General features: G+C 42.5%; 1 protein-coding gene across 1 annotated transcript in view; it reads right to left on the bottom strand.

The window, feature by feature from the left end:
• LOC112232795 (voltage-dependent N-type calcium channel subunit alpha-1B-like) overlaps positions 1-16,985 on the bottom strand; it is a 102,439-nt gene extending 85,454 nt beyond the window's left edge. The window contains exons 1-3 of the mRNA XM_042321268.1: positions 16,835-16,985; positions 16,436-16,588; positions 16,053-16,240 (exon numbers count right to left, since the gene is read on the bottom strand). Coding sequence (XP_042177202.1) covers positions 16,053-16,240; positions 16,436-16,588; positions 16,835-16,985 — 492 coding nt within the window. The remainder of the gene's footprint in view (positions 1-16,052; positions 16,241-16,435; positions 16,589-16,834) is intronic.
• Positions 16,986-18,190: the final 1,205 nt, after the last annotated feature.

Consider the following 18,190-nt stretch of genomic DNA (forward strand, 5'->3'; position numbering starts at 1 on the left):
CGTGCAGATAACCAAGAATTTACAACTTTCAGATGAGACTGAATTAAGATGACGATTAATATCGACTGCTATTGATGTCAAATATTACTAGGTCTTTAAGAGTTTATTCGGAAGATAACAGCTCTATAAATATTTTTTCATAGTGCCCGACTCTCTAGTTAATTACATTTACATGATTAGCTCAATCAGGTAATATTAATTACGGAGAAATTATTTTATAGAATAGCATGTCACATCACTTAATCCGGCATAGCCAAAGACACGACAATAAATATATAACTATTGGAACCAAGACTTAAAAATAGGAACATAACTAATGAAATTACAGTAAATTAAAAATTACACTTAATCCAGTATAAACTAATTTACAGAATTTATTATGTAAGCGACAACATTCATAAATTCTACAACACAACGATAGAGTTATGTCTTAAGTGTCAAATGAACAATGACTCAATAATTCAGGCCTTCTAGAAATACTATGAAGTACAAAAGTTATGAGTGGAGTTAAAGTTGGTTGTCAGAAGTTCTACAATGTAAATGTACTTTTAATCTGTCTATCTGCATACTATAAAACATGGTATATGAGGGTGCGATGAAATACCCAATGGGTTGGACCATACTTTTTGTCATCAATCATTTTGTAAAGAAAATGACTTAAACTGGAAATCAAATGATCCTCCATTGTTAAGAGAGTAGAACAATGAAATGCATTATTATTTCAATATTGAAAAGGTGTGGGGGACAGAGAGAAACAGAATAGCACAATTTGAGGCCATATGGCTTAGAGTCTTATAAGCACTGGGGATAGATGTGGTGGGAACATGTGGGTCTGGGCAGGTGTGATGTCGTTGATGTTTGAGTGTGTCTGTGTGTCGTCTTTTGTCTGTATATGTTTATATTGTTTGAAAAATATAAATAACGTTTTTTGTTGTTGATGGGATTCAAATCTGGGCTTTGGCTGGGCCACTCAAGGACTTTCACATTCTTGTTCTGATGCCATTCCAGCGTTGCTTTGGCTGTATGCTTGGGGTCATTGTCCTGGTGGAACATAAATCTTTTTTTGAATTCATGCTGTAACACAACAAAATGTGGAATATCTCAAAGGGTATGAATACTTTCTGAAGGTACTGTATATAAAGGCTTTTCAGTTGTTCAAAACTGAATCAAACATCCCCAGATCAGGCTGTACAGTACTGTATGTACTGAACTCCTACGAATGTACTGCCACTGACTGAATGAGGACAGAGGAAATTTGTGCTGGGTTAATGTGGACATGCCTGACGAGAGTATAACATGCTAAGCACACCAAATGAGAAGTCAGGGCGGGGGCAGTAAGGCAGCCATGTACACAGCCTGCTACTGTACTGTAGCACACCAGACAGAGACCGACATTTTACACACTTCCACACTAATCTCATAGGACATAGAAATCCAACCACAAGAAAGACTGCATCGAACCACACTTGTGATAATATCTCATCTCTATATACAATTATCGATGTGGTAGCAGCAGTCCATTTGGGCTGTTGAATTGGAGTGCGGAGAAAGGAAGGGCTCTAGCCCATGGAGAAGAGCGGAGGCATATTGACCCAACGTTCTTGTTCAGGATAACATGATTAAGTGGGAGAGAGCAAAGCTAGAGTCTGGCAGGCAGGCTGGAAGAGAGGACCATTTGTTTCCCATTATCCTCTGGTCTCCTGCAGCAAATGCTTGCATTGCTTCCCCCCCTCCCCATTCTTCTTCATCAGGCCCCCCAGGGAGAGAGCAGAAGAGCAGCACAGCATGGCCTGGCCTGGACAGGATGGGAATGTTATCTCATACAGCCTGAGTACTCTGTCTCTCTCTAATACAGGCTACAGGCAAGGAACGGCCCGTACCAGCATTCAGGAGGGACTCCAAGAGCAGATACAGAGGATGAATCATTTTCATTTCACTGTAATTCATTTCAATGTATACGTGCATTGATGTGGAAGTTGTGACTTACATTTCAGCAGTGTTGTGAAAGCTACTCTGAAAATACAGTTTACCAAGCTACCAATTACTTCACACTGGTAGAAGTTAAGCGACACTAAAGCTAGCCTTAAGAAACATATTGTTTAATTAACTAAAGATACTTTGGAAAAGTAGTTCACTACATCCAAACTACCTCGTGAAAATGTATCTAAATCTGAAATGTTATAGACTACAAATTGCAACAACAAATCACTCTTGAGTCAGATGTTAACAGAATGTGTAATATAGCCTATTAAACACAAAAACTGTGTATCAAGTGAGAATTAGACGGGTCTGATGTCAAAAAAGAAAGGAAATTCATGCCTACTTTAACCATATTTTATACTGAACAAAAACATAAATGAAACATGCAACAAGATTTTACAGAGTTACAGTTCATGTAAGGAATACATTTTTATTAATTCATTAGGCCCTAACCTAATCATAAGGCCTTGAATCAGAAAACCAGTCAGTATCTGGTGTGACCACCATTTGCCTCATGCAGAGCGACACATCTCCTTCACATAGAGTTGATCAAGCTGTTGATTGTGGCCTGTGGAATGTTGTCCCACTCCTCTTCAATGGCTGTGCAAAGTTGGAACACACTTTTAGAGAATTGGAACATGCTGTTGTACACGCCGCTCCTGAGCATCCCAAACATCTTCATAGAGGCGTGCGTAACACTCCCTCTTTCTTTTGTTACAGGCTGCTGCTGCACCAATGAATTAACTAACACACCAGTCTCTCTCTGTTGCATTGGGTAATTTAGAATTTCAGAACCATGGACATCAATGTAGCCAAGTTGCATTCATTTTCCTTTCCAAGCATTGCATGCAGTCTCAGAGTGTGCTGTTTTATGTCTGTTGAAGAGAGCATATGCCTTTCCTTTACTCTTTATTGTACTGGGGTGGCAGGAAACCTAGTGGTTAAAGCGTTGGACTAGTAACCGAAAGGTTGCAAGATAGAATCCCCGAGCAGACAAGGTAAACATCTGTCGTTCTGCCCCTGAACAAGCCACTGTTCCTAGGCCGTCATTGAAAATAAGAATTTGTTCTTCACTGACTTGCCTGATTAAAGGTAAAATTAAAAAAAATTGCTGCTGCACCAGTGAAGTAGCTAGCTAACCCACCCAGACAGACTGTGCTCTCTCTTTGTTTTGCTGCTGCACCAGTGAAGTAGCTAGCTAACCCACCCAGACAGACTGTGTTCTCTCTTTGTTTTGCTGCTGCACCAGTGAAGTAGCTAGCTAACCCACCCAGACAGACTGTGTTCTCTCTTTGTTTTGCTGCTGCACCAGTGAAGTAGCTAGCTAACCCACCCAGACAGACTGTGTTCTCTCTTTGTTTTGCTGCTGCACCAGTGAAGTAGCTAGCTAACCCACCCAGACAGACTGTGTTCTCTCTTTGTTTTGCTGCTGCACCAGTGAAGTAGCTAGCTAACCCACCCAGACAGACTGGGCTCTCTCTTTGTTTTGCTGCTGCACCAGTGAAGTAGCTAGCTAACCCACCCAGACAGACTGGGTTCTCTCTTTGTTTTGCTGCTGCACCAGTGAAGTAGCTAGCTAACCCACCCAGACAGACTGTGTTCTCTCTTTGTTTTGCTGCTGCACCAGTGAAGTAGCTAGCTAACCCACCCAGACAGACTGGGCTCTCTCTTTGTTTTGCTGCTGCACCAGTGAAGTAGCTAGCTAACCCACCCAGACAGACTGGGCTCTCTCTTTGTTTTGCTGCTGCACCAGTGAAGTAGCTAGCTAACCCACCCAGACAGACTGGGCTCTCTCTTTGTTTTGCTGCTGCACCAGTGAAGTAGCTAGCTAACCCACCCAGACAGACTGGCTCTCTCTTTGTTTTGCTGCTGCACCAGTGAAGTAGCTAGCTAACCCACCCAGACAGACTGGGCTCTCTCTTTGTTTTGCTGCTGCACCAGTGAAGTAGCTAGCTAACCCACCCAGACAGACTGGGCTCTCTCTTTGTTTTGCTGCTGCACCAGTGAAGTAGCTAGCTAACCCACCCAGACAGACTGGGCTCTCTCTTTGTTTTGCTGCTGCACCAGTGAAGTAGCTAGCTAACCCACCCAGACAGACTGGGCTCTCTCTTTGTTTTGCTGCTGCACCAGTGAAGTAGCTAGCTAACCCACCCAGACAGACTGGGCTCTCTCTTTGTTTTGCTGCTGCACCAGTGAAGTAGCTAGCTAACCCACCCAGACTGGGCTCTCTCCTTGTATTGCTGTTGCACCAGTGATGTAGCTAGCTAACCCACCCAGACAGACTGGGCTCTCTCCTTGTATTCCTGTTGCACCAGTGATGTAGCTAGCTAACCCACCCAGACAGACTGGGCTCTCTCCTTGTATTCCTGTTGCACCAGTGATGTAGCTAGCTAACCCACCCAGACAGACTGGGCTCTCTCCTTGTATTGCTGCTGCACCAGTGATGTAGCTAGCTAACCCACCCAGACAGACTGGGCTCTCTCCTTGTATTGCTGCTGCACCAGTGATGTAGCTAGCTAACCCACCCAGACAGACTGGGCTCTCTCCTTGTATTGCTGCTGCATCAGTGATGTAGCTAGCTAACCAACACAGACAGGTGTGGCTCTCTCCATTGCATGAAGTCATCATCCATCTCTGTTCCCTGAAACATTTCACGAGTGATTAATCAATACAGCAATCAGACAAACAAAGCAAGGAGCAGCAGGCTGGGTGGGTGACACAACTGCACAGCATACTGACTGACCTTCTATTTCCACAGACTCAACAGTTTACAACCAACATCCTCCCAACAGGTCCATATATGCAGCTAACTAAAGGTACACACATAAAGTTACTATATAATGACATAATACTAGAGACTAAGCTACTTGGTAGACCATCACTTATAATATGCTCTTAGCTGGTGACAGATAAACAGAGATTTGAACCTTGGCTTAAAGAAGAGAGGGATTACACAAGCAACCCCATAAACCTCAATGAGCTTCACCTAAAAGGGCAGCCATCAATCCAGGGGAGTTTACATTTTCAAGCCTAACCCATCACAACATTGAGGACAGTGGTCATTCAGAGTGTGGCATAAAATACATTGAGTGTTGTAAAAACTGGGCAAACATCAGGAAAATCTGAATTTGGATTCCGTGACGCAGTTAGCCTCAGTTAGTGGAACCACTTTATCTGTCCAGGTAGCAGCTAACCTAGCTGATAACTAGCTAGCAAGCTAGCAAGGTTTCCTTGACAGCTTTAACACAGCCTGCGACGCGGTTAGCCCTTGTGGCTGGGGCCGTGAATTATCCCAGGCTTGTGGCTGTCTGAATCTCTGATGTTAGTTGCTGTTTAAGTCTGTCCTATGTCTTGCCATATCTGGAACTGTGTGGAGTACCAGCGTTGCTACCATAGCATGTAAAGTCAAAGGTGGGAGTAATGGAGAGGACAGTGTTTCTCTATCACAGGTGAAATATATTTTAAACAAACTAAAAGGGTTCTACAAGCAATTGTTACAACAACAGGAAAAAAGCTTCAAAAGCTTTATCCAAATAGTGCTGGACTCAACTAACAAAAGAATAGACAATCTGACCAGAGAGATCCAGGACCATTTTCAGTTCTCCCAGGGAGAGGTGGATGTCCTGAAAGAGACTTGCAGCAAGATGACATCAAACTGTAAGTCCTCTTGAGATGACATCAGCACTTACTGTGATTGGTTATTAACAATGACTGGGAAAACAGACTATCTAGAACACAGTTGTCAAACTCCTTCCACGGAGGGAGAAATATCTGTGGGTTTTCGCTCCTCCCTTGACTGAATTAAGGTCACTAATCAGTAAAGAACTCCCCTCACCTTGTTGTCTAGGTCTTTATTAAAAGGAAAAAACATAATCCTGCAGACACTAAGCCCTCCATGGAATGAGTTTGACAGCATGATCTAGAAGGACAATCCAGTAGAAATAACATTGTTGTGGATGGCATAGCAGAGTCTTCACATGAGAACTGGGCCGAGTGTAGAGAAAGTAAGACAAATTATTACTGAAAAGCAGCAGATGGATCATACGAAGATTGAGGTGGAGTACACCCACAGGTATGGAGAACATGTAACCAGTGTTAACCTGTTTAAGTGTTAACCTGTTTAAAGGTCTTACTCAAATTGGCTATGGAGCATGAGATCACACAGTCATCCGGAACAGCTGGTGCTCTCATACATGGTTCAGGGTTGCTTGCCTCGAAGCGAGCATAGAAGACATTTAGCTCATCTGGTAGGCTCGCGTCGCTGAGACACTCAGACTCCACCAGAGTTGGCATAATAGGATTAGCAGGATTTCTTATAAGCGTTTGGATTACTGTCCTTAAAAGCGGCATATCTCGCCTTCAACTCAGTGCGGATGTTGCCTGTAATTCAAGGCTTCTGGTTGAGCTATGTACGTACGGTCACTGTGGGGCAGAGCACGTGAGCAGAGCAGAGCGAAGAGCGTAGCTTGCCCAATTTGCTTGGAGCGGGAGCGAGATTCCCAAAGGCTGGAGGTCGTCCTTCTCGCCCGCTCCAATTTCACTTCAGTAGCGCTCCAGTAGCACTCACTTCACGAGCTCAGGGAATGCCTGCCCCAGCATGCATTTTTAGTCTAATTGCGTGCTGCTATAGCCCCTTGCTTTAGCTACTGTCATGGAGTTTGCAAAATATTTTCATAAAACAATTGATAACACAGGTGTTAAACCAAGGTGAGGGAGTGCTGGGATTTAGTGTCCGCAATTAAAGAATCATTGTGGAATCTGAATAGACACATATCCGAAAAGCATGCTATGCGCACATGCTAAAAGAAAGGAAGGAGGTGGGTAGATAACTAAGTGTGTCATTGTAGTATTTATAAACTAAACATCAGATCTCTTAAACATTTTGTTCATTTCCTTTCTATTATCTATACTATAGGCCATAATTGATTTTGGCCCAATAGGCCTGGCATTTTACCATGTTCAAGGAGCTTTCCATTTTGATTGGGTTATTTTGTCTAAAAACCTTAAGGCCTACCTACAGAAAAATATAAAAAACAACTCTGCATCTCTGCCCAGCCTGGCAAGAGTGGTCAAAAGGGTGTTAAGCATCCTCAGTGGCTCTGCAAGTGTGGAGAGGATATTCTCTGCTGCTGGCCAGCTCTCCATGCACCATCGCATGAGCCTGAAGCCACAGACTGGTGTTTCTAAAAATGATAATAAAAATGATGTCATTTTTCATTTAATTTGTATTTAAATGCTGAGGGCTTTATGTCTTCACAATATATTCACAATGTATTTCTTTGTAGCTATACCCTTGAAATAATTTAAATAATATGGTCTAAATACACATTTTTAACATTCCGTGTGTCACGTTCTGACCTTTATTTCCTTTGTTTTGTCGTTATTTAGTATGGTCAGGGTGTGAGTTGGGGTGGGCAGTCTGTTTGTTTTTCTATGATTTTGGGATTTCTATGTTTCGGCCTAGTATGGTTCTCAATCAGAGGCAGGTGTCGTTAGTTCTCTCTGATTGAGAATCATACTTAGGTAGCCTGGGTTTCACTGTTTGTTTGTGGGTGTTTGTTTCCGTGTCTGTGTTTGTCGCCACACGGTACTGTTTCGGTTTGTTCACGTTTATTGATTTTGTATTCATAGTGTTCAGTTTATGTTTTTAAATATACAACCATGGACACTTACCACGCCGCATCTTGGTCCGATCCTTGCTACACGTCTTCAGAGGAAGAGGAAGAAATCAGCCGTTACACCGTGTCTGGTTCCTGACCTATTTAGTGTGTTTATATGCTGTTTAATATGACATGTAGCCTCTTTGAAATGATGGTCACTTCTTACATTCACCTTTTCATGTTTATTCAAATACTTTTCATTCAAATCCATATGGTTTGGTTTCAATACTTAAAAACCAATTGGTAGGTCCAGGTATCACAAAAATAGATGGTGTTGGTTAAATTGTGATTTTAATGAATAGAGCGCAGAGTGGTTTTTAGTGGAGCAGGAGGAAAGCATATGGTGCACAAGCACCGCTACCATGAGTGATGAGCGGGATTTTCAACAGCTCAACTCCGCTCACATGCTCTGCTGAGGGGACAACATCATTGATGCACTTATTAATGAATCCGGTGAGTGATGTGGTACACTCCTCAATGTTGGTGGATGAATCCCAAAGCATATTCCAGTCTGTGCTAGCGAAACAGTTTGTAGCTTAGCATCTGCTTCATTGTACCACTTCCGTATTGATCGTGTCACTGGTACTTTCTGTTTGAGTTTTTGCTTGTAAGCAGGAAACAGGAGGATAGAGTTATGGTCTGATTTGTCAAAGGGAGGGTGAGGGAGGGCCTTGTCTGCATTTCTGTGTGTAATGACGTACTATCTCATAATTATCACTTAGTATCTCATTATTGTGACATAGAATCTCATAACTATGACTTACTATCTCATAATTATGACTTGCTGTCTCATAATAATGACTTACTATCTCATAATTATAGCTTACTCTCTCATAATAATGACTTACTCTCTCATAATAATGACTTACTATCTCATAATTATAGCTTACTATCTCATAATAATGACTTACTATCTCATAATTATAGCTTACTATTTCATAATAATGACTTACTATCTCATAATTATAGCTTACTATCTCAAACTCGGTCAGATGTTTATTTTTTTGGAGGCAGGAATGAGCTTCCATAATTTAGAGAGGACAAATCTTGTGACAGACAGATCTAAACAGAGTGCATCTATCCTCTCTGCTCATGCAGCCTCCTCCCCTCCTCCCCTCACTACGTCTGCATTGTAAACATGGTGTTATCTGTTGCCAGGATTCCATCAGAAGAACTGGAAGAGTGCCCGCTTTTTACAGGTGGTTTGGAATCCATGTCTGAGTCACATGGAGGCCAGGGCCCTCTCTTCCGGGTCAAGTTGTCATCTGACCTTTCCCTGACCTTGCACTGGACCTCACAGAAGCAAAACCAGGAAAATATACAATGGATGGAATTAATTTTTTACCCGTTTTTCACATGTTGAGCATGTGAGGTGCTTCCATCACGTGGACTGGGATATGTTTCGTATTGCGTCAGATAACAATATTGACGAATACGCTGATTCGGTGTGCGAGTTCATTAGAACGTGCGTTGAAGATGTCGTTCCCATAGCAACGATTAAAACATTCCCTAACCAGAAACCGTGGATTGATGGCAGCATTCGCGTGAAACTGAAAGCGCGAACCACTGCTTTTAATCAGGGCAAGGTGTCTGGTAACATGACTGAATACAAACAGTGCAGCTATTCCCTCCGCAAGGCTATCAAACAAGCTAAGCGTCAGTACAGAGACAAAGTAGAATCTCAATTCAACGGCTCAGACACAAGAGGCATGTGGCAGGGTCTACAGTCAATCACGGACTACAGGAAGAAATCCAGCCCAGTCACGGACCATGATGTCTTGCTCCCAGGCAGACTAAATAACTTTTTGCCCGCTTTGAGGACAATACAGTGCCACTGACACGGCCTGCAACGAAAACATGCGGTCTCTCCTTCACTGCAGCCGAGGTGAGTAAGACATTTAAACGTGTTAACCCTCGCAAGGCTGCAGGCCCAGACGGCATCCCCAGCCGCGCCCTCAGAGTATGCGCAGACCAGCTGGCCGGTGTGTTTACGGACATATTCAATCAATCCCTATACCAGTCTGCTGTTCCCACATGCTTCAAGAGGGCCACCATTGTTCCTGTTCCCAAGAAAGCTAAGGTAACTGAGCTAAACGACTACCGCCCCGTAGCACTCACTTCCGTCATCATGAAGTGCTTTGAGAGACTAGTCAAGGACCATATCACCTCCACCCTACCTGACACCCTAGACCCACTCCAATTTGCTTACCGCCCAAATAGGTCCACAGACGATGCAATCTCAACCACACTGCACACTGCCCTAACCCATCTGGACAAGAGGAATACCTATGTGAGAATGCTGTTCATCGACTACAGCTCGGCATTCAACACCATAGTACCCTCCAAGCTCGTCATCAAGCTCGAGACCCTGGGTCTCGACCCCGCCCTGTGCAACTGGGTACTGGACTTCCTGACGGGCCACCCCAGGTGGTGAGGGTAGGCAACAACATCTCCTCCCCGCTGATCCTCAACACTGGGGCCCCACAAGGGTGCGTTCTGAGCCCTCTCCTGTACTCCCTGTTCACCCACGACTGCGTGGCCATGCACGCCTCCAACTCAATCATCAAGTTTGCAGACGACACAACAGTGGTAGGCTTGATTACCAACAACGACGAGACGGCCTACAGGGAGGAGGTGAGGGCCCTCGGAGTGTGGTGTCAGGAAAATAACCTCACACTCAACGTCAACAAAACTAAGTAGATAATTGTGGACTTCAGGAAACAGCAGAGGGAACACCCCCCTATCCACATCGATGGAACAGTAGTGGAGAGGGTAGCAAGTTTTAAGTTCCTCGGCATACACATCACAGACAAACTGAATTGGTCCACTCACACAGACAGCATCGTGAAGAAGGCGCAGCAGCGCCTCTTCAACCTCAGGAGGCTGAAGAAATTTGGCTTGTCACCAAAAGCACTCACAAACTTCTACAGATGCACAATCGAGAGCATCCTGGCGGGCTGTATCACCGCCTGGTACGGCAACTGCTCCGCCCTCGACCGTAAGGCTCTCCAGAGGGTAGTGAGGTCTGCACAACGCATCACCGGGGCAAACTACCTGCCCTCCAGGACACCTACACCACCCGATGTTACAGGAAGGCCATAAAGATCATCAAGGACATCAACCACCCGAGCCACTGCCTGTTCACCCCGCTATCATCCAGAAGGCGAGGTCAGTACAGGTGCATCAAAGCTGGGACCGAGAGACTGAAAAACAGCTTCTATCTCAAGGCCATCAGACTGTTAAACAGCCACCACTAACATTGAGTGGCTGCTGCCAACACACTGACACTGACACTGACTCAACTCCAGCCACTTTAATAATGGGAATTGATGGGAAATGATGTAAATATATCACTAGCCACTTTAAACAATGCTTCCTTATATAATGTTACTTACCCTACATTATTCATCTTATATGCATACGTATATACTGTACTCTATATCATCGACTGCATCCTTATGTAATACATGTATCACTAGCCACTTTAACTATGCCACTTTGTTTACATACTCATCTCATATGTATATACTGTACTCGATACCATCTACTGTATCTTGCCTATGCTGCTCTGTACCATCACTCATTCATATATCCTTATGTACATATTCTTTATCCCCTTACACTGTGTATAAGACAGTAGTTTTGGAATTGTTAGTTAGATTACTTGTTGGTTATTACTGCATTGTCGGAACTAGAAGCACAAGCATTTCGCTACACTCGCATTAACATCTGCTAACCATGTGTATGTGACAAATAAAATTTGATTTGATTTGATTTGATTTGTATTTTGTCCTACAAGCCTCACTATGCCTCTATGAGGCTTTGCTGAGAAAAGCTACACTAAAACATTATCCTGTCCCCCTGGACATTTCTGGGATTGCACACACATCGCCCCAGTCTCCCCCATTAGGGAGAAAGGAGCAGGCAATAGCATGGTATCACATTACATCAGACTGGAGTGTGTTAATCTGAAAGGGAGCCAGGCCAGTGAACACAGCATAGGCTCTCTCTCTCTCACTCTCTCTGCACTGCCCTTTGTTAGGGCCAAAACAGCACTGTGCTACTGCTATTGAATCAGGGACCTTTTACAACTATTTACTACATAGAAAACACACCATTTCATTTCTGCTCATACCGCTAGTGCATTAAGAGAAGGATATTTCTCACCAGAGGAAGGATATTTCTCACCAGAGGAGCAAAGGATTGTGGGGAAGGGGGAGATTTAATAGAAAGAGAAGGGAACATGAATACCACAGTGTCAGTAGCTTCTAATTTATGTTAGCTGTAAACATCCATATGATTAGCACTCATTGGGATTGGATGATTGAAACAACAATACTGATGGACACAACTTTAAAGGAATATAACTATCCCAAGATGACAGAGAGATCGAACCATAGAGATACAATATAATACTATTTATTTCTGTGGATCGAACATCCAATATGAGTGTTCTCTCCCATGCCATCTGAGTGTACTATCTGAGACTGAGACATACAGTACATTAGGTGCAGTTATCAGGGCTGATAGATGACAGAGCTGATGAAGAGAACACAGGTCCCTAACGACAGACAGAAAACTAGATGTGCCAGCGAGGGCTGTCTCTCTGCCCCACACCTCAATCAGAAACACCAGCCGTCGTATTTGAGCAGACCTCCCGAACCTGAGGCCACATTACCAGGCTATCAGTTAGACCAGGCAGAGACCGAGCAGAACAAACAGCCTTATGATGAATACGATCATCTCAGCATGCCCTCCCTCCCGTGCTCAAAGGCTAATTCTGGATTAAAAGACAGTCATTCAATGTGATTATTAATCATGCTAATTGTGACACTCTCCGTGTCCGAATACCCATACTTGAATCCTAAATTGTAGACCGTTTGAGTATGCAAAAAAATACATTTGCAACATTTTGAAAATCGAGTGTACTTTAAATGCCAGGATGCCATTCTCATTTTGGCTTTGACAACGGCTGATCAATTAGATATGGGAATGTGCTACCAAAATCAACGAATAGCGGGAAACAATGCAATCAAGCATGAATGTTTGAGAGTATGTGAATTTTATACTAATTTTGCCACTTCATCAAGTAGAATTCGATGCACACTTTTCCACAATGCATTGGAAGAGATGAGCTGCAAGTGATCGGCCCTAGTTCTTTTCAAGTAGAAAAACAACAAAACTAGGCTACTTAAATTGGGAAGATGTCGAATAGCGAAGCTTCTGAAAACAGAAGACAGAAGTCTTTTAAACTAAATACTTTACCATCTTTTTTTATTTCTGAATGTATCGGCACTGAGGACTCAGGATGTGGCTGCTTTAATGATGTCATTTTATTTAGGCCTTTTGATTTGAACATATAGATTGTTTGAGTTTTGTAGGCTAGACTACCTATTCAATTTATGGATCAAGCCTTAGCAGTCATTCTGATCTCTTTCCCAATGATCAATGCTTTAGTTTATTATGTTGCTGTCCAGTGGGGCTGACTTGGCCATGCACACGACTGTCCACGTTTTTCCGTACAATAGCCGTTTGGTTTGAACATTTGTAACATTTTGGTGTCTGTACTAGGCTATTTGATTGAATTAATATGTGTTACAGCACTTTGGTTTCACTGATAAATATTTGTTATCTGTTTCTGTCTTCAGTCACATATAGCCCATCTAGGATACAGTAGATGGCTACGGTATAGGTTTAATGTGATAGTCTGCCTATAACCAGCCCGAATAAGCTTACAACTCCCTTCCTATTCTATTCAGAGTTAAATTAATAATTAAATAATAATTAAAATAATAGCTAAATTAATATAATTGGAAATGAGCTATTATCAGTCTGGTTAATGCCATGCATGTCTGGTGAATATGGAAAAATCCACCCGCACTCTGCCCTCCCCACCTACTCAGCCAGTCAGGATCCGCTACTGCGTTCCGGCCGTGTATGCGACGATGAGTACATAGTATGCAGTTTAAGTATGGCTATTCAGACACAGCCAGTGTCTAATGCTGATGGAGAAAAGGGGGAATATATGCCCCACAATATTGAACGCAGAGATGGTAATGTGTACTATTACGGAGTGAACCAAGGATCAGATCTATTCAGCAAACTTGATAAGCAGTCAATAAAGAGTGGATCAACTTCAGTAGGACACTTCAAGTGAATTGGAGTAACAGCTGACAGAGGAATGTAATTTCAGATAAACCATCATGAAGTCACATAGTTGGTCCCTCTCAGCATTGTGAGCATGTCTCCCCTCCCTCTATTTCAGGGAGAGAGAGCTGCAAAGATATAGATCCCTCCTCAGCTGGAAGACTCCTCCCTCTGCCAGTGTCGGGGCAGCAGAATGGCACTGTGTTGCTAAGCACCAGGGAAGAGAGAGGCGTAGCAGAGTGAAGTGGCGGGCGCCAGAAGACTGGCATATGCTGCTCCCCATCAGGCGGGGCAGTAGAGCAGGCATGAAGCTGGGAATGAGACACCACATGTGTCCATCCCTGGTTGTTTCTGAAGGAGCCTCCTTAATATAGACCAGTGGTTCCAAAATTGTAGGGTCGGAAGGGGGGGTGTGGAGAACCCCCTCCACTCAGTCAAGCTTTCAACTTACTCTTGAAAGTTTTAATAGTAATGTGCACAAGGAGCCATTTTGAAAGTTGGTAGTGCATCAGCAGTTCCTCTTGTCATGTCAGTCATTGCAGACCTTTGAGAGCTATTCATAACCTGTCAGAAATGTCCAGATCAACTAGCCCATGTCAGCTAATAATTTTTAGCTAGTTTTTTTAACCCATTGATTTTGTTGTAATGTTTGACTCAGATATCACATGAACACACATAACACTTGACTAAATGTGTATATTAAAACTGCAACAGTTTCTCTCCACCCTATGGCAAATACAAACAAACGTGACACGCAGGCTGAGTGGAAAGGTTTGGGAACCACTGATATAGACCACGGGGTGCATGGATGTGCATGGTTTAACACAGAGACTACTGTATTCTAACAACATGCTCCTATCAGCTAATGATCATTTACTGTCAAGTATTGGAGCTCAGCAAGTATTGTTTAAAAATGCTGTAGAAAATCCTACCAAGAGACAAATGCTGAGAGTGGTGTATAAATGAATCAATTCTGAACGCAACAGTATCCTAAAAACACCCACAGAATGTCTCATTGCAAAATAGTAGATTGACACCATCTCCCTGTCCCAACTTTACAGCTTTCAGCAGCAAAACAGCTATTGAGTAATCCAATCCCATTCCTAGGAAAGGCTCCACAGGTTGCAGAGAATAAGCACACTGTCTTCTCACTCAAGCTATTAAACATTTCACACTGTTACACAATCATATCCTTTTTCATTATCTAAATGTGACTCTTATGCAAATGTCACAGGCTGGGATTTGTTGAAGACCAGGAGTAAACCTTGAGTCTGTCTCTAACATGAATCGGCCCTGTGACTCAGCCTTCCACATCCAGCAGACTCCGTCTCTGTCTAATAATGCCTCCAGGGTGCACTGGGACTGTACTACCAACCTGGGACAACCCTCCATGCACACAACAACCAGTTTACATGTCACTATTCAAGATCTTCTCACAAGTTTTTTCCCCGCTCCAAACGTTTCCACAAAAAAGGTCCATTGCATTCTATAGTGAATAACATGGAAAAGGGATCAAATCAAAAACTTCATGAGAGCACATGAGCTCATGGTGCGCAACATTTCTATAGGCTATGCAATTGCATTGGAAAACAGTTTTTTTAAAAGAGGAGGATCCCATCAGCATTCTATAGGCCAGGCCTACTATATTTATTTCTCAACTTTCCTAATATTAAGCACATTACTTCGCTTTACAACAGGAGTACAGGCTACCTGGCTGGCATGAACGTTTGCTATTAAAGTGCATAGATGACATGTTTTTCCCTCCCCTGCTCTGAGACAGGTGCATGATAATTGTCCATTCTAAATCAAAACTCATTTCACACATATTATTTAGTATATGTAAAGACAAAATTATGTGTAGAGCCTAACTGGCATACATAGGCAGCACGTGAGTTTCAAAATTGGGGAAGATAGTTTTCACCATAAAAATATACCTTTATAATAAACCATTACATGCATAATCGCATTTGAGGTCATTTTTGCAATTAGCATTTTCCCTCTGATTGCATTTTTTAACATTTGCGCTTATAGTTTACTGCCGTGTGAGCATTGCTGCACTTGTAATGTGAAGAAATAGCCTAATAGTTTATCAACAATATGAGGCTGTTGCACCAGCAGTTGTATTAATTTGATATTTATCGAATCCCACAACTGTCCCAGACTATGTTTGGGAATATTTATTTCTCGTACAGAAGGACAAGTTGACCAATAGAATAGGTCAACTTTTGTTATATCACAGTAAAATGTACAGTAGGGTGAACTCACGTTATAGAGGATGTCCACCCATCCCTCCATGGTGATGCACTGGAAGACGGTCAGAATAGCAAAGAGGATGTTGTCAAAGTTGGTGATGCCGTAGTTGGGGCCGATCCAGTATTCCTGACACACAGTTCCATTTTCACAGGTCCTCGCTGGAGCCTCCAAACCACAGGGGAACTCTGCTGCCTGCTCACCTGAGACACACACAAACACAACAAGGTAAGTTCTGTGCGCAAACATGCAAACACAGACGAACATGCTTACAGTAGCTCCCAGAACTATAGGCTGTAGCTCAGTACATCATTTATATCAACTCTACATATGCAAGTTATAGCAGTTACACAAAACACAGGTGACTAAGATTTCATAGCGATGTGCATTGTGCATACCTGTATCAGTCCTGAAGCAGGTCCGGTGGAACTTGCCCATGTAAAAGTCCAGGCCGATGATGGCAAACATGAGTATAGCGAAGAAGAGCAGCATGCCAATCTGCAGCAGAGGCACCATGGCTTTCATGATGGACTTTAGAACTACCTGAAGACCTGAGAGAGAGTGCACAACACTCTCATGTTGTAGTTTTAACACGCATCACAGGAGAGACCCCAAATGGCCCTTTAAGTTCCTTCATTTAACATTACTGGTTATCAGAATGACATAAGATGACATGAACAAAAATTAAATATATAAATACATGTTTTAACGCTTAAATGGCAAACTTCAAAAATGTACATATCCAAACATAATATTGTTTCTCCTTTTTCCAGTGATTCCAAAGTCATTGTACTTACTAGGGATTCCAGACACCAGTTTCAGTGGCCTCAGGACCCGTACTGCCCTCAGAGTTCTCAAGTCAAAGTCTGCTCCCACTGTAGCCAGCATCCTGGTCACAATCAAACAGACAATCAGACTGACAATACTACAATCTGTACCACTATCCATCATAAACATACAATATATCATTTGCATTATGAACGATTGAGGAAATTCATGAGCTTCAATATAACATTCATTCCCATCTCCAAATATTACATTCCTGAAAACAATGAGGAATGATTCCTTGTGTATTTTTAAAACCATTATCTAGCATTTCATGCCAATGTCAAATTTCTCCAGCATTCATGAAGGACTTGTATGTGAGATAAATCTAATTAGAAACTTGGTGGTTTCAGCCTTGAATGCAGATCGGCTGACACCCATGATACATCAGATATAATAACATAAGTATGACAAAACATTTATTTTTACTGCTCTAATTACATTGGTAACCAGTTTATAATAGCAATAAAGCACCTTGGGGGTTTGTGGTATATTGCCAATATACCACGGGTAATGGCTATATCCAGGGACTCCGTAATGCGTTGTGCATAAGAACAGCCTTTAGCCGTGGTACATTGGCCATATACCACACCCTCCCGTGCCTTATTGCTTAAATGTCTCTGAAAAAGACGGCCTATGTATTGTATTACCTAATAATACAGGGGCTATCATGCGCTTTGTGTCAGACACTTATGTGTAATAGAGTATCAAGCGGGGTGGTTTAGAATACATTACTACATCATCTGAAGCATCTACCAGGAGAGAGAGACAGTGTGGAGAATATGAATGATTTCACATGGATGTTGATATGCAGAGGGGGCCTTGACACAGAGAGTGAATACACAGCAAATTTGCTTATTGAATTTTTACAACCACAGCGTTACATTTTATACATTCTTGTAAATATGTGACTATCTCAAAATAGTGTTAAACTAACACTTTTCAAAGTGTATATAAACTAACACCCTGAGAGTGTTGGGAACCCTAACACCAAGGGCGTTGCAAATTACAACTTACATTGTTTTATTTTTAGAGCTGATATTGTTAACACTTTCTCAGTGTTAGGAATCAACATCTGTGGTGTTACAGTAACTAGGTTTGAGGTGTTGTTTTAACACTGTAGGGTGTAAAGCCTTATTTGCATATTTATTTCCCAGTGTGCCTTTCGAGTGAATTTTAGAGGTACCAGTACCGCCCATGACTGAGTTTGCTAGTGACAGAGACGTGATTGTTGCATTGGATGGCTTTCAGAGTACCTAAGTTAATATTTTATTATAAATATTGTATTTTATATGACAATATATCACTTTTTTTCACAATACCATACT

The sequence above is a fragment of the Oncorhynchus tshawytscha genome, linkage group LG04 (genome assembly GCF_018296145.1).
Source record: "Oncorhynchus tshawytscha isolate Ot180627B linkage group LG04, Otsh_v2.0, whole genome shotgun sequence".
NCBI lineage: Eukaryota > Metazoa > Chordata > Actinopteri > Salmoniformes > Salmonidae > Oncorhynchus > Oncorhynchus tshawytscha.